Genomic DNA, 24,999 nt, shown 5'->3' with positions numbered 1-24,999 from the left:
TACTTTAATTTCATCGTTTTCAAAGTAGTTATTTTATTGTTTACATTATTTTATGTTATTAATATTATTTTTGAAATAGGTAATAGCGTTACACGATAAGAAATATTAAGTTCGATTAACACACTGACTATCACATCAGTATTCCATATTTAAGAACGTCCTAATTCTTTATTCCACTTATTGAACGAAAGTTGGAAATATTTAATAGTTCAATGATTCGTTTTTTATTTTGTAACAATGTAAGTTTGAAACCACTGCCACCAATGACAACCATGGCAATCAATGTGTTAAGCCGTATACTGAAACAAAAAGGCAGAAGGTGTCCTAATTGGAATTAATCTTCGATCGCCATCTCTGTCAGTGACTACATAGTAACTTCTTCCATTAATAAATTGTTGCTTTCTTTGCATCAAGATATTTCCAGCATCGTGACAAATGTTCGGCGGGTTTCCCTTTATGAAGTTTATCCGTTTTTCAAGCGGAAAATTTTTAATTGGATGATTCTGCGACGTTACTCTCGGGAAAAGAGAATTACGTGTTTTCTTTCGTTTACTGTTTTTCACTCGACTCAATATGAACGCGTAAATTATTTCAAATAGAAAGATAAACGCAGCGATCGCGTATCCTGCCACGATGACTTTGTACGTTAGAAGAAGATCGGCGTTTCGCAGTTGTCTTTCGGTCGAACGAAGATCAACTGGACAAATTTCCGCTAATGGAAGATCCTCTTCTTGCCTATGCTGTATAATACCTGTCTCTACTAGTCTCAGCAACCTGCGATTAGACAAGAAACTTTTTAAACGATCCAGTTCTCTCGTTGTTTTTAAAATTCGGGGTGCTCGTGCTTGGTAACCTTCTGACGCTATTATTATAAACGTACAATACAGGGTGTCTCGCCTGAACCAGATCACCTAAATATCTGCATCATTTGTGACGATACAACAAACATTTGATGTGCAATTTAAATGTTATTTAATGGTATATAATAGTTACTTACATCTTATCAACGTGCTTCTTAATGATGGAATCATGAGGAAAACCGAACGCACGACTTGTTACCAAAATGCTTTCAGGCATAATAACGTACGTACATCGCAGACTATGGTCCAAACGATTGCGAGTTTTATTCATGTAATCTTCAAATATTAAAGTTTGCAGATAATGGGCTTCCGCTAGAAATAGCTTTCCTAGACATAGGTAAAAGAGACAAAGGAAAGTGTTAGTCCATTCATAAACGTAACTTATACAAGGTATTCGGTCAAACCTGGGAAAAATTTTAATGGAAGATTCTAGAGGCCAAAATAAGACGAAAATCAAGAATACCAATTTGTTGATCGTGACTTTGTTAAAAAGTTATTAACGTTTAAATCTGCGAACAGCTGCGTGCGCGTGGCAGTGGTTCTCATTTAGCACGAGAAACTCTACTTACCGACGTATCGATAGCCTTATAGTATTGTGAATGAGAACCATTAGCAGTTGTTCGCAGATTGCCGTTCTACAGGCGGAATTTCTACAGGCGAAAGGTTAATAACTTTTTAACGAAGCCTCGATCAACAAATTGGTATTCTTGATTTTCGTCTTATTTTGGCCTCTAGAATCTCCCATTAAAATTTTCCCCATATGAACTATTTTTTGTCGCTTTAAATAAATAACCCTTGTATTTCTATTCATTAACATTTAAGTTTCATTCCATTTTAACGATCAGTATTTAGTACGTACTCGTGCTCACAGATTCTAGAATGGCTTTCGACGGCTCGTAATATTTAAAAACTCCTTTCCCTTGTCGTTTGCTCACTTTTAACAAGCTCAAATCGTTGTAACTATTCTGAAAATTATTTTTTTCGATTTAAAATATATTTCCGCTAATACGCGTATAGAACAGAGATAGACATTGTCTGAAATCCTACTTGGGAAAGAAGGAAATCAACTGTACGCCCCTTGTAGGTGACCCAACTGTAGCCTTTGTGGACAATGTCCTGTAGAGAACTAATGGACAGAGTAAATTGAGGCTTTGTGAGGAACGCTGTGAGGTTCGCCGTATAGAAGGACGTCAGTATCAATATAAAAATCCACCAAGTAGCAAAAAGCATTCGCGTCGAATCTAGAGTTTCAGTTAAAAAATCTTACAATGTTTATTACCTGCTTATGACCAATGTCGAACAAATTTTATTCGTGACCGACGAATAAACATATAAAACGATATAAAAAAAATCCGTTAATTGATTCTCGTTAGTCGCGAATAAAATTTGACCAACTCCGGTTTACGATCAAATTGTATTTTACCTGCTGTAGCGACAATATTCGTTCCCTGTTTCAAAAGTGAACTATAAACGAACCAGAAACAAGAGGTCAAACTAAATCTCTCAGAGTCTAAGTCGTGCCATAATTTCGCTCTACAACGAGAAATCAAACACAATTGTCAGTAATTATTTAATTACACAAGAAGACAATTCTGTTTGTTTCAAACACCTGATACTGGCGAATAGGTAAATGACCGGTCCTACGAAGATCAAAGATGCTAGAACTAAAATCCAGACGGTCCTTTCGAACGGCGCTAAGAGACCAGAGCCAGTAGCTGATTCGTGAGGTCTTTTCATCACGGCTGTTAATCTCATTTCATCCAGGGAAATGCTGAACGTACAGAATTGTCGCATTTCTGGTAACGTCGGAAGAAACGCGACCGCCATGTCTACTTTCTGTTTCGATGTAATAAATTTTTTACCAGACTGCTTCTACGGCCTCTTCGTATCCCGAATTGTAAATCATTGTTTTCTGTGCTCCAAACTTGCTTATATCAATAAGAACTTAATATGTTTATTAATGATTTACACTTCGAGATGTTTCTTTGCAAGTTTGTTACCTTTCCGTAAAGTAAACCAAGAACACCCTTATTCCTATTGCCAAGGATATGCTCCTCTGGCGGAATAATAGTGTACGAGAAGTTCAACTTCGAGCTGATCAAATTGAAAATATAAAATGCGTATCCTTTACCGACCCATGTCCCATTCTCCTGCACTATTCCAGAAAACGGCATATCCTGCAAAACAAAATGTTACAAGGGAACATATTGAACCTTTAAGGGGGTTATTGTAAAAGGAAAATGATATTTTTAATTGCGTACAATGAAACTTACATTCCAGGATGTAACTGTAATATGCAACGGTATCGAAGTCTCTTCCTCGCTATTCGTCTTGTTTTCAAAATTATCTAAAAATGTGAAAACATATGTTAAGATAAAAAAAAAAGAAACGACCGTATTGTTATCTTCGATCGTTTCAGAAAATGGATTCCGCAAGATCTATCGGCGGTGTTGTATTCAGTAAATGAAATGTTTTTCGATTAAGTTAGTACTGGAGATGAAAAATAGACTTGTTAAAAATCCAAAATGTAAAGAATACGTTATTCTACGGCGATAACGCTAGACGACATATAGCGAAAACAAAATTAGAATAAATTAAAAGCTACAATTGTAAAGTTACATCTCTGCAACGTGTTTATAACAAATGTATTGTAAAAATGGTATAGATCGCTGTATTATTTTCTAATTTCTCTTGTATAGTCTTAGAACCTATTTGTTGTTAAATGTGCCATATTGTATAAAATGCTTTAGTTTAACATACATATATATTTTAATAGTTAAATGTTATAAATTTAAGCGTTTGAATACTTTCACGTACGAGTGTATATTTTGTAAGTTAAAAACAGTGCATCCCGCAGAAAAAATAAAAACGTTATTTACTTTAAAAGTTAGACGTTATTCGTTGGTCAATCTAATTTTATTCGAGGATTGAATTTAAGGAACCGCATACCTTGACTATCAACGTAACGGGTGCAATGTTGCGACCAGATGACCGTTGCAACAAGCAAAGCGCGGGAGATGTGCATCCTTCGACAAGAATTGAAGTTACATACGTATCTCTTCACTGTAATTCGATAGAAACTATTTTAAATAGATAGATAGAATCTAACAACACAACAGACCTTGTACTAGGGTAAATCGATACTGACGTGGTCACATCCTTGCTGACAGCAACCCGGCTGACATCCACGCAGTGACAGTTGACGCATTAGCACTTTATACAGAGTGTCCCGTAATTTGTAATCCTTCCGCGTATAAAGCCATTTAAAAAATAAACTATCAAAATTTGAAAGTCGAGTTCGCAAAAATAACGAAGTTACAAGGAATTGTTTTAAACGCGTCAAAGCGTGAAATGGAATGCGATAGGTATATCTTGAAATTTTGTTAAAAACTTTAAACACGTTTTTCCTCGAAACCACATACTTCGAATTGGTGTCCAGGATAACTGAAAAAGTAATTGACTAGTCAATATCAAATGCAGCTGAATCTGAAATTTAAATTTTAGTTTTCATTTGTAATATCTTACTCCATCGGTGTAAAGTTAACATTATTTTTCTTTTAAATACCGCGCACTTTTTAATTTTCAACAATTGTGACGGCTACTACAAAAAACACAAACAGGACAAGAGCGCGACGACTTGTTAGACTAACAATTTCCACAATCGAAATATCGAAATAATATTTATTTTAATTTTCGATGATATATCGGATTCGATATTATAATAATAGCAAATTAACAATGGTTAAAAAGCAATGTATAAATATGAAATACGTACATACTTTTAGAGTTGTTACACGATAGTCCCTTTTTAAAACGAGGATTTACTGTGTTCCTGTATTTACGCACGCGCCTAATCTAGGGAAAACATATTTTCGTTGCATTTTCGAAATGATCAAAATTTAGAAGCACATTATACACAGCAAATTTAGAAGCATGATAAAGGTCTTACGGTATTTAACAATATTTTAAACGATAGATGCATCGTGAACGTTGATAATCGGCACATCAATCAAAATAGATGCGATCGTTGTGATACATTCAATTCCAAGGGCGCATCCTCTAACAGTGGTTCCCAACCATTGGTTGAGATGCAACCAGCGTCAATGGTGGATAGAAAAGCGACGGTAGCTCGTACACTGAAATGACAACAAGTGATTGATATTATTGACGACGGTAGAATGTGAGTTACGAGAGGGAAGATATTTCGGCGCGAACGGGAGCGCACTTTGTTGGTAAGTAACCCGACAAAGCATCCCGTTCGTGGAAATGATCGTGCATTCGGGACTTTCATTCAAGGTGTATGAAAAATTCCCTACCAAATTACCGTCTGTGAGTGCAGGTTATGTGAGCTACGAAACGCGTCGTCATTAGCCGTTTCTCTCAAATACTGGCCAGGATGGGCCAGGGTACGGACACCTGCACTGACAGGCCTACCGAAGTCAGCGTCATTAGATTTGTATCGAGGAATCGCACCATTGAGGAAATCGCCCCAAAAAAGGTAAAACCGCCGGAGCCATTTAACAGGTTCAATGACCCCTTACTCAAAACAAATCGCACGACGTTTAACCACTTTTTTCGAGTTATTCCAGTCCTTTTGTTACTTATTTGTACATACTGGCAATTAACGAATGCCTTTAAATAACGAACTATATTTTTCAGGAAATATATACATGCAAACAACGAGGTTGTGGCAAAATATTCACCAATCAAGATGAATACAAAACACACGAAGCTCTTGAAGCTTTAAAAATTAGGTTTATGTAAGTCAACTTTTTATTTTTCGGATGTAACATTAAAAAACATTTTTCATATAATTTTATTCGATATCCTAGTATTCTTAAAAATATTAACCCTTTGCACTCGAGAGGTGACTCTTATATTGTGATTTTGAGAATAATTATAACTCTTTCTTGTTTATACAGCTGTCGGGAACCCGGATGCGGAGAAGAATTGTCCGATCCTGGAAGCATGTGGCGTCATTATCAAGAATGGCATAATAACGAAACAAATGTATTTATATGTCCCTATACAAATTGCGGGTCTTTACATACAACCAGTAGTAATTTAGAAGAACATATCGAAAGCTGTCACAGACAACCACCAACACTGCCAACCGAACCAGAAGTAATATGTTTCGAAGACCTTGAAAGTGCAATGGATGAAGAAATTGTACAAAGCACCGACGATTGCTACGAAAAAAGGACGAATGAAATTTTTGCAATAAAAGGGCATCAGTACGATGATAATAATGAGCAAAATATTCTTAGAAATGACATTATGCAACAACAAGAGAAAGAGGTTTCACACGATCGGAATACTCCAAATGATAACTCAAATAAGGAAGATTATTCTTCTACCAGCGAATCCTTAAAAGAAACTGGTGGATTTCCTATAACTGAAAATCTAATCCTAAGTACAGAGAATTTTCTATCCAAGTATGAAGGCAATACGAACAAATGTTCAGAACTGCAAATAGAACATTCCCAAGAAAAAAGTAACGTAGTTTATGTAAACGGTGATATTACCATTACAAAGAATTCAAAGAATGAGATGTGTAATATGAATTCAAGAAATCAAGAACATAGAATAGAATTGGATAATTTTGAGAGAATCTTCAGAAGCGATCATGATCGTGATACTTCAAAAAGCGAAGAGAATACTGTGGAAACAAACAGTAACTGTTCAGACGACGAAGAATATACTCCAAAGAAGCAACGTATGTCTAGATACAAGCAAGAAATCTACAAGTGTGCCACTAATGGCTGCGGGAGAAAATATAAATACATATCCCATTATCGTCATCATCAAGACAGTCACAAATTAGTAGCCAATACAATTAGTTCAAATTCTAATAAATCAATAGTAAAACTAAAACAAGGGAAAGCTACGACGGTCAGTTTTTTCTTGTAAGTGTACAATATATTTTCAGTTTTAACATCCTTCGAATTTGAAGTAATTATTGTTGCTTTAAATTTTATTACAAAATTGTAAATTGTGTTATTGTTAATTTATTGTTCGTCAATTAGGTGTAAAATTCCTGGCTGTGGAGCACAAGTGAGCAATGTAACTGGTCTATGGAAACATTACCAGGACAATCATGCTAATTCAAAACTGCCAGTAGTACAAGGAACTAAGAATAATGAAGTATTTCGGTAAGATCATAATTAATATTAAAGCGATAATAACTGCTATTCTGTGTTATGTCACCGATTGTAAACATGCTTAATCTCGTTAGTGTAAAACTTGTTTCTTTTTTCTACATCTTTAAAAGAGAACATATTCCAGATGCAAAATTCCAGGATGCGAAACAGAGTTCAATACAACAGTAATGCTATATAAACACTTCAGTGAAGTGCACTCAAACGGTTCTGGCAATAATGCTAGCACAAATACAAAGACTGGAAATGGGAGTAGTTTTCATTATACTGAAATATTCAAAGATGATACTACCAGCCCGCAAACAAACTTCAAGACTGACTTTAAGGCAAAACATAATATTAATGTAAATGATTGTACGAAAAATACCGACGAACAAAGATTATCGTCAATAGTTAAAAAGGAAACTCGAGATTGATTCGAGATAAACTAGTGTCTTTAATCGCGATAAATAATTGTAGCAGTATAGAGTATTTCACCAGGGCCATATGTATTTGACTTACGAAACGAATTATTGTTCCTTCCTCTTTACGAGCTACTCTATTCCTCTTTATTATACTTTATCTCTTTGACTAGTCACTCTTTATTACGCTTGTATTATTATTTTGAATACAACGGCCCTTGTTAAATACTCGCATTTTTATGATTCTAACTCTGAATAATAGAAGCATGAGACTGGAGATCAAACTTGAGAACTATCTAAGTTGTTTTTCTATGACTTCTAATTATCCAAAGAAATAATAACATTATATAATAAAAGTTTCTTAATTTAACGTGGTGACGATGCTTGAAAAAGCATTAAATATCTTTCTGTATGCATTTAAAGATTTTGATTGTCTGTACTTCGATGCTTACTTATATTTTGAATAATAGTAAAAGAAATACTAGATTGTTAAGAAAACAATTTATGTAAGTTTCCATGTTTTTAAAAATACTTCAATTTAAAAAATGACTCCCAGTTACCTTAAAAATGTAAGAAGTAATTCGAACAGTTTCGCGAAATAAGGTCTTGTTTAAACACTCAGTGATTGCAATCATAAATGCAAAGTAAAAATACAGTTTCATAGATTGATGGGCCTGGTTTGGCAAACTTAAGAATAAAGTGCAAAGAAAAGAAACGACTTGCTGCAGTAATTTGTGCGCATGTTATATAAAACTCTTGACTTTCCATACTGATTTTTACTATTTTATATTATTGTATCATTTTGATGTAATTTATATTACACATGTAATTGTAGTTACTATACTAGATATTGTAGAATTGTAAGTATTACACAGCATTTTTATTTGTATGTCTGTACGTTGAGAAATAAAGTGCAATAGTGAGTTAAAAATAATTCGTGTAAATCTTTAGATTAAGCTGTTTGTATACAAAACGATCCCCCAAATTTCACAACTAATTATTTCCTCTTCTGTTGAAGATATAACAAGATTTTTGAAAGAAAAATTAAACGATTTTATAAGACAAATGTAATACAAAGATAATATTCTCATAAATCATTTCCATTTTTTTTTTTTTCGAAATAATCAAGGTTATCAAGGTCAATACTTTTTCAAGTACATAGAACTAAAATAAAATATAACACATTGCATTTTTATTTATCAAATATCTTTAAGATGTAGCATGCATATTCAAAAGATTCTTTTTAATTAAACTTAACACTTAGCCAACCCGCGTAATTTACTTTATAGCGAGAAGATGGAAAGATCTTCCCATTCAGTTGGTTAAGTGTTAATTAGCCAAGGTGTACCGTTTGATCTAAGTTCTTCATTAAATTCGAATGAAAATATCTTTCATATAATCACAATTACTGATATGCAGGTAGTTTAAAGCTTGCGTCCGGTTCGTCATGAAATGGCAGAATTCGGGTGGAATTCAATATGTCTGTGGCCGAATGTCCCGAAGCAATTTCTCCGAAATGTAATCGGTTTTTGCCCTAATTTGTCGATTTCTCAATAGCCCGTACTCTGAAATAAAGCATCGAAGCCACCCACGCATCTCTAATTGTAATCATATTGAAAAGATGTTTTTCGCATTATACTTGATGGCTTCGATTGCATGGTGCACTGCACAGAAACAAAATTTTCTTTTGATAATCGTTGACGATTTAAGAACAACTTTAGGATGTTACGGTGACGCAAAAGCTTATACACCGAACATAGACCGATTAGCAAGCCAATCTGCCATTTTTTCACAAGCATTTGCTCAGGTTAGTTATAAATTAAATATTTTTGGAACGCACTTGCATCGCTCAAATCCGAAAAGCGATATAACGATAAATTGTTTCAGCAAGCTTTATGCGCGCCAAGTAGAAATTCGTTTTTAACGAGTAGAAGACCAGATACACTTCAACTTTATGACTTTTATAGTTATTGGCGGGAAAATGTCGGCAATTTTACGACGTTACCTCAACATCTTAAAAATAATGGATATATTACCAAATCTATAGGAAAAGTTTTCCATCCAGGTCTCTAATTCACGTTTTATATTACGATTATTGCACTAAATTTGTCTTAATCTTTTACAGGAATTAGTTCAAACAATTCTGATGATAGCCCTTACTCGTGGACGGAAATACCTTTTCATCCTTACACAGAAATATACAAAAATGCGCCAGTTTGCCAAGCAAATTTGCGATTATTACCTGCACAAAATCTTGTAATTCTTAACAATTATTTTATAAAACAATAAAATGCAATAGGATGTTAATTTTGATATCACTTAAAAAAAAATTTGAAACTTACTTTTAGATATGCCCTGTAAAAATTTCATCAATGCCGAATAAAACATTGCCAGACATAGAAATATTGAAAGAAGCTAAACGTTTTCTACAAGATCAAACAAGCAATATCAATCCTTTCTTTTTGGCAGTTGGTTTTCAAAAACCACATATACCCTTTAAATATCCTGAAAAATATCTAAGTAAATTTAATTTTTATTATGATTTGTGATAATTATGATGGTGCAGTATAAAATTAATAAAGAAATATGTAGGTCATGCTCATAAAAAAGATTTTACAGAATATCATCCACTGCACAAATTTGAGGTACCCAATCCATATAAATGGCCAGAGAATGTTAGTAGCATTGCTTATAATCCATGGATAGATTTGAGGAGAAGAAAGGACATTGAAGCTTTGAATCTTAAATTTCCATGGGAAAAAATACCAAGTACAATCAAAATCTACACAACAATTAAAGGTGTTACACTTCTATCCTTTTTCAATTTCTAGGATCTTTTGGAAAATTAATTATACAATCCTACTATGCAGCTGTAACTTACATAGATAATCTAATTGGTAAATTAATAAATCAACTGGAAATGTTGTCCTTTCGAAAAAATACTACTATAATATTAATGTCTGATCATGGTAAGTCAAGAGATGTTAAAACTAAAAAATAACAGTTTATTTTGAATATTTAAAAATTGTTAAATTATTAATCGATATGTTATTATATTATTATTATCCAATACCTATCGGATTAACATTCTAATAGGATGGTCATTAGGAGAACATGCAGTGTGGGCAAAATACAGTAATTTCGACGTTGCTCTAAGAGTACCCTTAATAGTATCGATTCCAAGACTTACATTGGATTTCAAAAAAAATAATTTTTTGAAACAACAATATTTCATGTACCTTAGGAGAAAATTAAAATTGCATCAAAAAGATGACACTTTTAATTTACTTAAAAACCGAGTAATTATAGATTCAATAGTGGAATTGGTTGATATTTTTCCGACTATCGCAGATTTAGCAAACATTTCGATACCTATCTGTTCGAATGAGAAGAATTTTCCTCGCACGGAAATCACATGTAGTGAAGGAATTTCTCTTATGCCACTAGTGAAAGCAGCTTTAAAAGAACAGGTAACTGTAATTAAGACTCAATGTTCAGTCACGTTAATCTTCCGTAGTGATGTGTATTTAAGTAATTCGAGTAATATATCGATAATTATAAATATCGAAAACTCGTATTTAAAAATTCGAATAATATATTTATAATTATCACTTACAGAACCTATCATGGAAAAAAGCGGCCTTTGGACAGTATCCAAGACCAAGTGTTGAACCTTCGATAAATCCAAATAGCGACGAACCACGATTAAAACAGATAAAAGCTATGGGATATACTGTCAAATCAAATAGATACCGTTATACTGCTTGGCTACCGTTTAAACCTGAAACGAAAGCATCAGATTGGAATAACATTATTGCAGAGGAATTGTACGACCACGAGAATGACGAAACTGAAATTCGAAATTTGGTAAATTTGCAGAAATATGCAGATATAAAAGAGAAACTGAAAATTTTATTACAACGTGGCTGGAGAAATGATTTACCTGAAAAGTTCAACATTTAAATAATTTTTCAATTTATATCGACTATTTCCACACTTATGATTATGTACTTTTAAATATAAAATTGTTAAACTACATATACTCATTAGAAACAGACAGTTTTATTAAGCAAAGACTATTCATATATCAGTAATAATATTGCAATAATAATATTACATTACATTAATACTGATACTACTTAATATATATTAAAAATTACTACTATCCTTAGTAATCATTAAGTTTATTAATACTTATAATATGCATATAAAAAAGAAAATTATAATAGTAATTCTCTTAATTCGAGTAACAAAAATTCTGTTTTCAATGAATATAAAACAATGCAGAATTACCATTGCAATTATCTAATCTACTAACATTCATTTGTTCACGCTGTTCACTCTTCTTGGGTCTTGTTTTTCTTACTAACTGTAGGTGAAGTAATCTGAAATCGTAGAGCAATTGTAATTGTTATAAACCTAGAGATATCGTAAATCTAACAACCAGCTCGAATGCCCCTTTTAAGGAGATACAAGAAGATCATTGATAATTATACAGGACAAAATTACGTAAGCGAAAAATTAATAAAAATTCCTTGAAATTCTATACTCGAGTCAACGAGATGAGTCAGTGAAGAAAAACAAAGTATTCGATGTGGTCGATGCTGCGGCTACAATCAATGGCTGCCAAAGGACACTCACGAGTCACATTCAGAGACGTTTGTTTTCGTTTGCTGACTCGTCTCGTTGACGAAATAAAGAAACGAACAATATATTCAAGTAAACGTAACAGAATATCAGCCGGCGATGTCGTTACCAGGGAGACCAACTAAACACTCGCACTTTTCTTCACCCCTCAATATTCCTCGTTCTGTATCGGCAAGGTTACCTCTTTGTTTACAACACTCACAACGACTCTACTCCGACTGATGCGCGATGTTACCCGAAACCTAACCCCTACCAGCACAACACGGGGAATATTGAGAAGTGGGGGAAGCTGTCAATCTCTACCTGATCTTTCTAGCCGGCAGTTCTTTGTAACAGGAGATAACGGTAAAGAGTACTCTTACATGAAGGGTAGTTAACTTTTAAAATTGGACATACCATTTGTACATTTGTATCATACGATATAGCATGATACTTGTGTGGTCAAATAGAAAAACGACAAATTACTATTGCGTTACTAGATATAACAAACGTTATCACACGTTAGAAAAATATAAGATGTGAAAGTTTCATTTTCTTTTTCTCACACGGCAAATATCAATCTAGTAAAATGATTGGTTCTAACGCTGTATCATTTAGTTTTAAACGATTCCTTTTCTACCATGTCGTAAGAAAATTTGTTTGAGCTGGTGGTAGATGATCAGATGAAAGTCTCCAAGTGCAAAGGGTTAAAAGCATGACCAAGTATTGAAATTTCACAATTTGAAAGAAATGATAATTAATGCATAAATGTTACCTCTACAATGTCGTCGTCGTCACCTGTAGATTTTGCATCGTTATTTTTATTATTAAGTGGGATCTCATCTCTGTTTTCGCTGTTACTGTTCATATTAAGATTCCGCACATATGACATTTGAGCCAAATTTGGTACTTGTGTTCTCAGCAATGTTTGCAGTGCACCCGTGTTCTGTCATTTATAAAATTTTAATTAAATTTTAATCAAAAGATGATTTGATCATTCAAGTACCTGATTAGTAAATTGATGTGCAGATGCACTGTGGTAAGTCTGTTGCTCCCAATAAGTATACATGTCTTTTAATACTCGAGTTGTCATCATTTGTTGACACTCGGGTGTCACATTGGGATACTGCAATGTAAATTGTAATAGGATTATTTCACGAAAAATCAGACTCTTTTTAGAGCAAGAAGTGTTCATCGTAACAGTTCTCACGATTTTTCAGGCATTTACACTAACTTGATTGTTTCGAATATAAGTTATTCAACACTTTGATAAACAATAATAATATACTTACATCTTTCCGAATTAGTTCTTGGAATTTTTCATAATCTGTACCAAAGTGTAGTGGCGTTGGTAAGTTATAATGATTTAAGAATTCACTATTTGAAATAGATGCCATTGTTGGATACATCGGCATGAATTTGCCTTCCTTCTCTTCCTCGTACTCTAACCAGGCTTGCTTTCTCTCTTCTTCGTCCAATTCTTCCTCAGCCTGCGTAAAATTAATTTATATTAAAAATTTTAATAGTTTCATTCGATTCCTGTTCTTAAATGTCTTCCAATTTTACTTTGTTTTCCAACAGAGAATCATGCTCGTGATAGTTTTCCACAAAATGTTTATATTTCAAAAATATTTCCGCTAGTAATCTATCTTTTGGTAAATTCAAAGTTGGCTTTTCTCCGGTTGTATTTGGTTCAAACTTGTACAACTCGCTTAAAACATGATTGCTGTAATGACGTTCTATTTGTTGTTCGTCAACAACTCGGCAGGAAAGCGATAACTTTGTCACTTGTCGATTATATATTTTTTCTTCCATTGTTCCAGCTGCCAAAAACCGATAAACATAGCACGGTTTTTTCTGACCAAATCTATAAATCATATGGATTTTAGAAAATGATTATAGAACATTGTCTCAATAAGTCAATGAACCGTACCTATATACACGAAATATACTTTGAACATCATGGGAAGGATTCCAACTTGCATCAAATATAATGACGCGATTGGCAGCAGTTAAATTGATTCCTAATCCACCTGCTCGTGTCGATATTAAGAATAATCTTGCTCTCGTGTTCGATGGTTTATTGAATATTTTGCACCATCTATTTCTGTTGTCGGCAGAGGTTTGACCATCCAGTCGAAAATAATCCAAACCTAATGACCAAGAGCCACTGTGTCCATCAATGGATTCCGTTGACGTACCGTTTTGTGTCGCGTCATCGATTATTTCAAGAAATTGCTCAATTAAAGTTAATGAGTACAAAGACTGTGAAAATACCAATCTAAAAGATATTTTTTAAATTAAATGTAGTCACTAAAAGCTTCAAAAACCAAAAATTGTTAAAGACTGTTAATGCGACACATGAAAGACATACATTTTATCGCCTATTTGCCCGCACTCCTTTAAAATACCAAATAGGAGCGTCAATTTAGCGGAAATCCTCATGTCGTTGTAATGTTCGGGTTGAATGAACTGTGACCACCACTCTTCTTCTTTTTCACATTCTTCCGGTTCCGAAATTAAATCTACCTCTGAATATAATAATAGTCCATTCGTTATGCAATTTAAAACTGAGATTATTTTAATAACAAATTGATATTGTTGGTTATTAAATGATGAGTCCGTAACAGAGTGACAAACAATTACATTAAGCACGTAAAAAAGAACAAAAATGAACAAAAATGTAAAGTAACGGGAATAAGAGCATCAATATATGGCTGCATGCGTGAAACAACAAAATTATGGCAGGACACATAAATCTTCAATAAATGTCATACCTTCATTATTACTTCTTGTATTTTTTATATTCTTTGACGTATCATTATCATCATCATCATCTTCAGTAGAACTCTCTATAGTAGTTTCAGACTGACAATCAGAGTTGTCAACAATGAAATCTTTTAAAGAACCTTCAGAGTCAGATGAAGAATATTTCCTTTCAAGCGTCTTTCCCGTCTTTTCTGAATGTAAACGTAAAATTACGGGATGTGTCCATATTCTCTGGAGTACTTGAAAATCTGCAAACAGAGATCCACCCGCAGCACGATGTTGCCTAAAAAAAAAAATAATACATATATTAAAAATAAAATATAATTACTATAAAATCTATACCCTGTATATTATCAATTTGTAACAAAAGAAACAGTTATACACTTCATAACTTTATTTTGCTTAAGAAGTTTCATAAAGATCGAAATACTAAGCATACAAAAATTTATCTCTTATACCTTGCAAAGTTATCCAAATAATGTCGATATAGTTTAATTTGTACATCTGTTAGGCTCACAAATATTACATATTCCTGTTTTGGTGGTAAAAAAGGCATTAACACAGAGTAATCAAATCTCTGTACACTCCCTTTTAACATTTTGTGCAGCACATAAGCGCGTTTTTTCATTAGTTTAACATCATTTTCAGTAGAATCATCAAACTGGCCATTGGTTATTGGATTTGCAAATCTATTTAAAAATTCCTTCTTTGTTCCTAGAAGGTTTGGTTTTATAAATTGTACCATGCAATGATCTGTAAAATCAGAGTTTAAAATATTTAAATACCTAAATATCGGACATCCTCTTATTTTACAGGTTCTCATTATTCAATATTATTGGATATTTACATTCTATTAAATTATTTTGCAGTGGCGTTCCTGTAAGGATAACTCTTCGTAACGTTTTAATACGTTTTATAGATTTGCTAATAGCACTATCTTCGTTTTTCAATAAATGACCCTCATCGCAAACTATCATATCTGGACCAGGATCGATCAAGCACTGTAGGATTTCTTCTTTCATAGTTTTTCGCATTTTATTATTAGTACTGCTGAGATTTCTGAACATCTCGTAACCGATAAGAAGTACGCCACCAGTCCTTTGCCAACATTGAAGCTGAGTTTTTCGCTCAATGTTTTTCTTATATCTTTAACAAATTTATGAATAAAAATTGTAAAACTGAAAATGTCGTCTGAATGTTTATGAATTGGTGCGGTTAAGGAATGTTTTGAATGAAACGATTGCAAAGTTGTTTCATTAACCTCTTGTGTGAGTGTGACTCGTAATCGATATTTCAACAAAACATGAATATCACGAGTCGAACTCGTAAATATCGATATTCTATCGATTGACATATCGTGTTTCAAGTTCCGATATTAGGACTCGTTCTGATCAATCGGGCGTATGGGTTAGGCACGGTTTCTTCCGAATTTCAGCGTAGTGCAAGGGGTTAAAAGTGGCTGAGGTGTAAAAGAAGAGTGTTTGGGATATAGTGCTTGAAAGTATCGTGTGAATGAGAATGCGTGACCATCTAAAAATCTGGGCGAATGTGACACGGGACCAGCCACGGACACTTAAGTGGGCATGGTCACTTCTCGGAATTCAACTAAGATGAGGAACGAGGATAAGTGTGAATGAGATACAATAGCTAGTACCCGAAACCATATACCTACATATACATATACAATATCACTAATGACTGGCGTTAACTTCCAAGAATTGGTGGAGATAACCGCGGACGTTTAAGTGAGCATTACTGTACATTATATATACAAGTAAATTAAAAAAAATTACTTACTTAGTCAATTCATAAATATCAATGTCGCTATTATCGATGTCCTTCAACCATAAATTAAATTCGTTGTACCAGTTAAGTACCGTACTTAAAGGACAAACGATCATAATGGTTCTGATGTTAGTTTCTTCTTCATGTGCCAAAAGTGTATGTGTTAGAGCAATTACTTGAAGAGATTTTCCAAGTCCCATACAATGCGCAATTATACATCCAGATCCAGAAGAAGATTTTATCCTTTCAAGGGACTCAAAACAAGCATCCCACATGAATTTTATTCCTTTAGCTTGATGTGGTTTCAGACGCTTCACCAAATTCTTGTCAACACTTAATAGTTCTTCTTTTGTTTCAGGATTGAAATCTAATACCAAATTTTCTACTTTTTCTTCGCCAGCCAATCTTGCTTCATACATTTCATTATACTATAACATAAAAAATATTGAAAAATGATAATCATCTTTATAAATTTTTATGGAACATTTAATTAATTCTTTATCTATTATAAATACATACTAATTTTTGTCGCTCAGCAATGCGTCTAAGTCTTTCTTCTTCTTGCTTTGCAGCTTGCTTAGTATCATCTGCAATATGTTTGTCCTTTAGTACTTTCCGAATATTTTTGCGACCTTTTGTGCCAGGTACTTTTGGAGAATTCTTAGTTCCATCACTATTAGAACTATCATCGCTATCGGAGTCCATCATTTTAATTCGTTTTCGTTTTACCTTTGATCTAAATATGTAAAGGTGTAATATCAATACAAATTTTTGCATAAAAAAAGTTTCCCAAAAAATCTTAATGTCTTGTTTCTTCGAGGGAGTCTTTTGGTTTTCAGGGTAAAAAGAAGAATCTACTTCTGTACATATAACTCCTAAATGTTCTCAAAACATATATTAATGCGTGACAAAATTACTGCATTAAAAAGTTCCATGGATTTCTTCGGAAAAAATGATCAAAAAAGTTCTTTTTTTCGACCTTAAAACCAAAAGATTCTTTAAGTAACAGTAAAAAACATACCTCTTTTCAGAAAGCGAGGAACTCGAATCAGAAGATTTATTTGTCTTACGTTTACGTGTTTTCTTTTTTTTCATTCCTATGCTAGAATCAGTATTTGAAGATGTATCTTCCAATCCTAAAGACTTACTGGAGTCTGATTCAGAATCATTTAATTGTATCTCTGAATCGGAATCAGTAATTTTACGATTTCTTCTTTTACGTTTAATAATTTTTTTTTGGTATTCTGAAGAATCTCTGTTTAAAAAAAAATGTATAATTTATTTGATACATTATTGATTTTACACAGAATTATGTTAAGTAACCCACGTGTGACTATCTTCTGCTTCTTCGCGTAATTTTTGTCGGTGTTTTTCCAATTTTTCCCTTGCAATGTCCGAATCTGAATCTGAGAACTTTAATGTCAATATTTTATTTTGTCTCCATTTACTTTTATTTCGTTCATCTTCGTTATCCTGATTGTAGAGAAACGAAAATTAATATTTTTTTTTATAAATCATGAATGACTATTTCAGATCACAAATTTTTTTGCATTCTAATCTTTACCATTTCGCTGGACAAACTCTTTCTCTCAGTATTTTTCAATGATTTTGTTTTAATTTTTTTTTCCTCCTGGTCACTATTATTATTTTCCGACTCGTTCTTATATTCTTTTAAATTAAAATAAACCATGTATAAATTTTACACAACTTTACACAAAGTATAATACAGCTGAATATGTAGTGTTTTTGAATCTAATACAAATTAACATTAAAGAGTAATTAATTTAAATACCCTTATCCGAATCAGAAGAATTTAAAAGCATCTTCTTTGTGGCCATATCTGCTTCCATTATTAACTCTTCAGTAGTTGGAAAATTAGATTGTACTTCTGTGATTGGATTCATGCTTTCTGAATCAGAATGTTCTTCAGAATTGCCAATGAATTCTCCATTTGCCACTTTCATTAAATGATCCAAAAGAGTGTCTTCTGTTTCTTTTTCTTTTTGAATTTTTATCGCGGATGAGGAATTACGCGTCGAATTTGTCTTTTTACAGTCTCTTTCAAGTCTGTCCAAATTAGTGAGACTGCAAAAGGAATTAATGACTCATTAGAAAATAATAATAAAAAAAGAATATATACAGGGTATTCGGCCACCCCTGGGAAAAATTTTAATGGGGGATTCTAGAGGCCAAAATAAGCCGAAAATCAAGAATACCAATTTGTTGATGGAGGCTTCGTTAAAAAGTTATTAAGAATTAAATTCAAAAATTTCAAATCGTTCTGGAAAAATTATTTTCGGTTGCGGGGGTCAATTATAATCATTTTTGGTCAATAGACATACCCCCGAAATCTTGCGCATTTTCGAGAAAAAAATTCAGTACGACCGGAACTTTAAACGTTAACAACTATTGAACGAAGCCTTCATCAACAAATTAGTATTCTTGATTTTCGTCTTATTTTGGCCTCTAGAATAATACATTAAAATTTTTCCCAGGGGTGGCCGAACACCCCGTATATATAGAGTATTTATTTTATGTGAATTTTCTGAAATACCTCAGAAGAAACTGAGAATATTAAAAAAATATTTTTACAAAAATTGTTTGGTATAATGAGGGGCATAATATGGTCTAAACATTTTTTTCTTGTGCGTAAAACCATATAGGAGATTTCAAGGTCAAGTTAATTTTTTAAGGAATGCTATACTTTTATATTTACAGTGTGATAGTGCTTGTTAAAACAAATCCAACGAGGTGCTATCATAGACATTTCCTGTTATGTGAATTTGGTAAAATCATGAAAAACCTTGGTATCTGATCAACATATGTTGCATACCTTCGAACCAGCTGAATCTTACTTAACTGTGCTACTAATACGAACTAGATGCCTCAATTCTCCTCAATGAAGAAGTAACTAACAAATGAAAAAGTGTCAAGTAGTTCTAAGACAGTTAAAATTCAGAAAAACTATAAATTAATTATGTTTATTCCCATTTACCAATCTTTAAGTGAGAGTTAATCATTATTTTCTTTTGGATCTCCCATTAATGTATATCCTGTCATTATAAATATAGTTTTCTAGCTGTGTTCAAGATTTTTGTTGAACATTTTGCAATATTCCTTCCATTATTTGAACACATGCATTTGTAATAGTTATTTTAGTCATTAGTATCTTGAACAGATATTTGGAAGATAATGTTTTTTTAAATAGTCCCAAAAGAAGAAATCACATGTTGACAAATCAGGTGATCGTGGAGGCTATGGAATAGGTCCACCATGTCCAATCCACTTATCGATAAATTTTCTATTTAACCAAACACGTACTGGTAGAGTGTATCAAAGAGGAGCACCATCTTGCTGAAATCATAAATACTGCCTTAAATGTAGTGACATATCATTAACACTGGACAAATATACTTGCAAAAATTGTAGGTAAATTTAGCCATTAATAGTTTCTTAAGGACATGTAAAAGAAATATGGTTCAATTATTCTTTGGTCATGCATATCATACCAAGCCATAACAAATTAACAATACTGATTACTATTTTTATGAATCCATTCAGGATTTTTTACAGTCCATAATCTGAAATTTTTAAGACAAACTAGTTCATGTGTATAAATATATTAAGCTATTATCACTAAGTTTTAAACAAAATTTGAGTTATCCATAATTTTCTCAGACACCTACAAAGTAAATTCAACACAGAGTTAAAAATCTCATGGAAAAGGTTTATTTATAGTAACCCATTTAAAGGCTTCATATCCATTCTTTTTTAATACTTTATATACAATCCATGTAAAGATATTAAAGTTAGCTGTCAATGTCCAGACAGATATCTTAGCATTATATACAATTGTTGCCAATACATTTATTTCATGTGCATCCAATGTAATAAAAGACTGTTTCTCTTTTTTAATAACACTTCCAATAGTCTAAAATAATATACCTATTTTTCTTAACACTGACAGTAAGGGTTTAGATCTATTCAGATGTCTTTTATGAAATTCATCACTAACTTCAAGGTACATTAAACAGTCATCACCGTGTAGAACTAATTTCATTTTTTCTTGAGTAGTCCAAAACTTTTTTTTCACAAAATATTATTACAACACCAAAATCTTGTTATAGTAACAAACTTATAAACTTCACTGAACTAATACTCGACACTCTGAACACTTGTGCTAAACTGACACTTTGTAAAAATTTCATAAACTACAGTATTGTTGCAATAAACATAAAAACATGGACTCGACACGCGATATTCAACATCTTCGTCAGCACTTCGCCGTTAGCGACAATTGTAGATTAAAGATTGAAAAACAAAAAAGAATCGAGCGTCGAGGCATTCTTTGAAGTTTAAAAATCACCTTACCGCTTTCCAATGGAACACAATGTTTGATAAGTGACACCAAAGGACTAGGGTGGCCAGATAAAGACTCGCACCTTCCCCCACTCCTTAATATTCTTCGTGCTGTGCCGGCAGGGGTACCCCTTCGCTTACGTCATTCAGACCGACTCTGCTCTGACGACTTCTACCGATGTTGCCCGAAACTGAATGGCGGAACCCATGGAATACTGAGAAATAGGGGAAGGTGCAAACCATCTGGCCTTCCTAGAAAGGAATCATATACTAACAAAATTTGTTTATGACACTTATCCATTCAATTTCATTTCACTTTTAGAATTACTTAACAATCTTTCACTTGTTAATAACTTCTTCATAGAGGAGAACTCTAAGGCGACTCAATCGTATTAGTAGCATGGTCAAGTAAGATTTAGCTAGTCAAAAGCATACGATGTGTGTTGACCAGATATGTATCATGGTCTTTAATGATTTTACAAAATTCCCACAATACGAAATGCCTATGATAGTACCTCGTTGGATTCGTCTTTACAAGCACTATCAAACTATAAATAAGAAAGTAGAGCATTCCATTAAAAAAAATTAACTTGACCTTGAAATCTCCTATATGGTTCTACAGACAAGAAAAAAATGTTTATACCATATTATGCCCCTCTTTGTACCAAACAATTTTTGTAAAAACATTTTTTTAATATTCTGTTTCTTCTGAGGTATTTCAGAAAATCCAGATAAATCGAACATCCTGTATATTTATTAAAAATAATTTGATTCATTAATCATTCAATCATTTCTTTTGAAATCACACAAAGATAATGGTACTTATGAATTTTAAAAAACTCGGTTACTAAAACAGAGCCATACTACATTTTCTTAATTCTGCATACTTGACAAAAATAATCCTATGTTTTAAAGTTAACTTTTGATTTTTTTTTAACAGAAAAAATAACAAATTTTTAAGTATTTACATGTACTTTATACCTTTTAATATTTTTAGCATCCAAATAATGTCGCGATTTGTTCAATGCATCCGCATGCTTTTTTAGAATTTCTTCGGATAATTTTTCAATGGCGACATAACAATTCATCATTAGTTTTTTATCAGATTCTAACTCACTGTTTTTCTTAACACCAGTTCGTCTTCTCTTTACCCTTTCACTAATGCTAGAATCAAACTCTGACAACTTTACATCTAAAGAATTCTCTTTGCTCTCTTCCTTTTGTTTGTTCAATGAGGGGTTTACTTTTGTAACTTGCAAATTACACTCACTATCAGAATTTGAACTTTCACTGTTCGACGACGCTAATAGTGTAGCTTTTGCGTGTATGTTCTCGCTATTAACACCAGATTTGTGTGTTTTACACAATGGTTTATTCGAATAAGAAGGAATCATAGAATCGTCCGAATTTGAATCAAGAAGAGCACGTTTAGCACAGATCTCATCAATAATTGTATCAATAATTGTATCCTTCTCATCTGATGAACTGTCTTCGTCAAAGGGATTAGTTTCTGGATTATTTATCTTTTTCTTGCTATTGGATTTTACTTTTTCAAATTCTACTGTGTCATTTTTTTTTGAACTATTATCCATAAAATTTTTATTTGAGTTTTTAGATAAACACTCTTCATTAGGAAACATTTCTGAATCAGATTCCAGCATTGCTTTTTTAGCTTGTTCTTCTGCATTAAGTTCATTTAAAATATTATGTATCTCTTTTTCAATTATAACTGTTGCAATTGATTCATTATCATCTATCTTTGATGTTAATGTTTCTTCAGAAGAAAAGGACTTAAACATAGTATTTCTCATTTCGTTTGTATTCGTGTATTTATTATCAGGTTTCCCACTTGTTTCTCTGGATTTTGTCAACATATTACCTTTATCAAAACCAGCTTTTATAGGTAGCATTTTATCCTTATTTGTTTTTGATACTAAACTAGCCTCTTCCTTAAGTTTATTTTTCTTTTGTTTCAAAATATCAACAGCTTCAACATTCTCAATTGACTCTTCAAATATATCTTGCATAGAATTATTCATATTGTCATTTTCCTGTTCATGGCATTCTTCGCAAGTTTTGTTACCTGTATCAATCGCTTTTGATGTATCTTTTACATATAATTCATCAGATATTGCTTTTTTCTTGTCACTGCCTAAAATAGGAGAAACAGGCTGATTATCTTCTGAGTGTACCATGTTTTCACTATTATCAACCACAGACTTTTCTGATATTTGAATGGATGCTGATTTTTCTCCTGTTTCCTCATTTTTGTCAGAAAAAAATATTTCTTCGCTGTCGCATTCTGAAACTAAGTTTTCTTCCTGTGAAGAGGATTTATTCTTTGACAGACTAGAGTTCTTTTTAGAATCTGCTGTTTGCAATACTTCGTTTTTATTTAAGGGACTATCTTCGTAATTTCTATTTTGTAAATTGTAGTTTTTACTCCACTCTTCATAAAAACTTGTTAAATCTTTTTCTTGCGTGTCAAGTTCCACTTTAAATTTATTAATTACATTTTTCACTTTATTTATTAAATTGTTTGCAGATTCTATATATGTTAATTCTTTTTTAAAATGTTTCCATTTTACACGCTCTATACATAATTCATATTCAGAGCAACTTTCTCTAAATTTATTTAAAATCTTAATAACATTAGATTTCAAATACAAACTGTTTTCTTTGTCAATCACTGTTTTGTCTTTTGTCTGTTTTGAGGACACTGAATGTGACTTACAAGATTGACCACAATCTGTTTTGACCCCAGGTAACTTTCTTATCTTCTTATAACTAGTGCTAGCATGAGCAAATTTTGATTTCTGAAATTCTTCACCAGAACTAGAGACAATATCATTGGTATGTAAATTAATAAAATTTTGTTTATTTGATTTCAAAGCAACACATTGTTTTCCCTTTTTCTCAGTGTATTTTTCATGTAACTCAACATTCGAATCACTCGAATCTGATTCTTCATTCCTGTTTTTTTGTTTCCTCATATTATTGTCAACTATTTTACTTCTTCTAGATTTTCTACTTTCGTTGAATTTTAAATGTTTTCTGTCTGATGTCTTCTGCTTGTAATTGTCACTATCACTATCTTCACTAACTACCGGTAACAAAGGTTTTGTCCTATTTTGTGATTTTTTGATCACATTGTTGTCAGACAACATAAAAGAGTTTTGTATTTCTTTTACATTGTCATCAGATGACTTAGATGTTTTTCTTTTCTTTGATTTTGAGTTACCATCTGAAAGTAATTTAGGAGAATATTCTGTTGAACTATTACAACACTCACTATTGTGTTTTGATCTTGTTTCATTATGCTTGGTGTTTTCTGTCACAATTTTGCCCAAATGTTTTATATGATTCTCAGAATTAAGCCCAACGGTCGGCTCTGTATCTTCTGCAGAACTAGAATCATCACATAACGTACGTATTGATTTCAGAATATTATTAATTTTTTCATGTTTATTCTTCCCATAATTCTTATTAAAATTAAGAGTTGATTCTAAATATTTCTTTTTATTATTCCTTCTGAAATGAAATCTATTAAACATAATACATGGCAGTTGAATAAATTATACATATATTTGATCGAGTGCATTAAAATTAATATTTTCTTTTTGAATATCTTTTAAAACTCTAATAAAGAACATAGTTTTTAGAATAATCACTTACTTGGAAGAAGAAGACATGGCGACTGCGCAAATGTTTTCGAAGTTGAAAACAGATTTTATATTAAATATAAAACATTTTTACGCTTTGACTTAGAAGCCAAAGGTAACAGAATTACATTATTCATTGTATACTGTTAGAAACAAAGTCGTATTCTAAGAATATTTACATACCTTCTACGTTACAGTGTAACGGTTACACTACAGAGAACTTGTACTCAGTGTGGCCAGATCTGGCATAATTCAGTGCATCGACGTCGACATTAGTAACGACGAATTTCTTTAGCGTTCAACGAAGTGGTGGGGAAAGCCGACATATCCTATTAAATGAGCCACATGTTACGCCCGGTTAGTACTTCATGCAACTTCG

General features: G+C 32.6%; 4 protein-coding genes across 8 annotated transcripts; 2 read left to right on the top strand and 2 right to left on the bottom strand.

Moving 5' to 3' along the window:
- Positions 1-156: 156 nt before the first annotated feature.
- On the bottom strand, positions 157-11,162 carry Ir76b (Ionotropic receptor 76b). The gene is made up of 13 exons (XM_076769541.1): positions 11,036-11,162; positions 4,810-4,996; positions 4,640-4,715; positions 4,009-4,304; positions 3,810-3,923; positions 3,134-3,207; positions 2,861-3,037; positions 2,470-2,696; positions 2,284-2,393; positions 1,908-2,101; positions 1,720-1,825; positions 998-1,187; positions 157-774 (listed from the first exon to the last, which is right to left on the bottom strand). Exons 5-13 carry the CDS (start codon positions 3,883-3,885, stop codon positions 288-290), a joined length of 1,641 nt encoding a protein of 546 aa, XP_076625656.1. The 5' UTR covers positions 3,886-3,923; positions 4,009-4,304; positions 4,640-4,715; positions 4,810-4,996; positions 11,036-11,162; the 3' UTR covers positions 157-287.
- On the top strand, positions 4,973-8,542 carry LOC143344012 (uncharacterized). Of its 2 annotated transcripts, none has more exons than XM_076769542.1 (6): positions 4,973-5,092; positions 5,200-5,358; positions 5,520-5,620; positions 5,783-6,766; positions 6,887-7,012; positions 7,146-8,542. In XM_076769542.1, exons 2-6 carry the CDS (start codon positions 5,257-5,259, stop codon positions 7,432-7,434), a joined length of 1,602 nt encoding a protein of 533 aa, XP_076625657.1. In that variant the 5' UTR covers positions 4,973-5,092; positions 5,200-5,256; the 3' UTR covers positions 7,435-8,542. The 2 variants fall into 2 exon arrangements, with proteins under 2 accessions (XP_076625657.1, XP_076625658.1); XM_076769543.1 differs by having other exon boundaries at positions 5,157-5,358.
- Positions 8,594-24,999, bottom strand: LOC143344008 (uncharacterized). Of its 4 annotated transcripts, XM_076769536.1 has the most exons (19): positions 24,634-24,999; positions 21,940-24,501; positions 18,392-18,684; positions 18,164-18,267; positions 17,927-18,072; positions 17,621-17,854; positions 17,119-17,335; positions 16,612-17,027; positions 15,662-15,960; positions 15,273-15,567; positions 14,823-15,097; positions 14,420-14,576; positions 13,979-14,326; positions 13,612-13,912; positions 13,338-13,535; positions 13,052-13,171; positions 12,821-12,991; positions 11,713-11,804; positions 8,594-11,200 (listed from the first exon to the last, which is right to left on the bottom strand). In XM_076769536.1, the coding sequence occupies exons 1-18, from the start codon at positions 24,648-24,650 to the stop codon at positions 11,757-11,759; spliced, it is 6,201 nt and encodes a 2,066-aa protein (XP_076625651.1). In that variant the 5' UTR covers positions 24,651-24,999; the 3' UTR covers positions 8,594-11,200; positions 11,713-11,756. The 4 variants fall into 4 exon arrangements, with proteins under 4 accessions (XP_076625651.1, XP_076625650.1, XP_076625653.1 ...); XM_076769535.1 differs by lacking the exon at positions 8,594-11,200 and having other exon boundaries at positions 11,462-11,804; XM_076769538.1 differs by lacking the exon at positions 8,594-11,200 and having other exon boundaries at positions 11,462-11,804; positions 21,940-24,489.
- On the top strand, positions 9,041-11,385 carry Ids (iduronate 2-sulfatase). Its single transcript, XM_076769540.1, has 8 exons — positions 9,041-9,226; positions 9,307-9,484; positions 9,545-9,675; positions 9,768-9,939; positions 10,039-10,188; positions 10,251-10,388; positions 10,516-10,889; positions 11,038-11,385. Exons 1-8 carry the CDS (start codon positions 9,041-9,043, stop codon positions 11,380-11,382), a joined length of 1,674 nt encoding a protein of 557 aa, XP_076625655.1. The 3' UTR covers positions 11,383-11,385.

This window comes from Colletes latitarsis, chromosome 7 (genome assembly GCF_051014445.1).
Source record: "Colletes latitarsis isolate SP2378_abdomen chromosome 7, iyColLati1, whole genome shotgun sequence".
In the NCBI taxonomy this organism is placed as follows: domain Eukaryota; kingdom Metazoa; phylum Arthropoda; class Insecta; order Hymenoptera; family Colletidae; genus Colletes; species Colletes latitarsis.
This window is presented reverse-complemented; position numbering and strand designations above follow the sequence as displayed.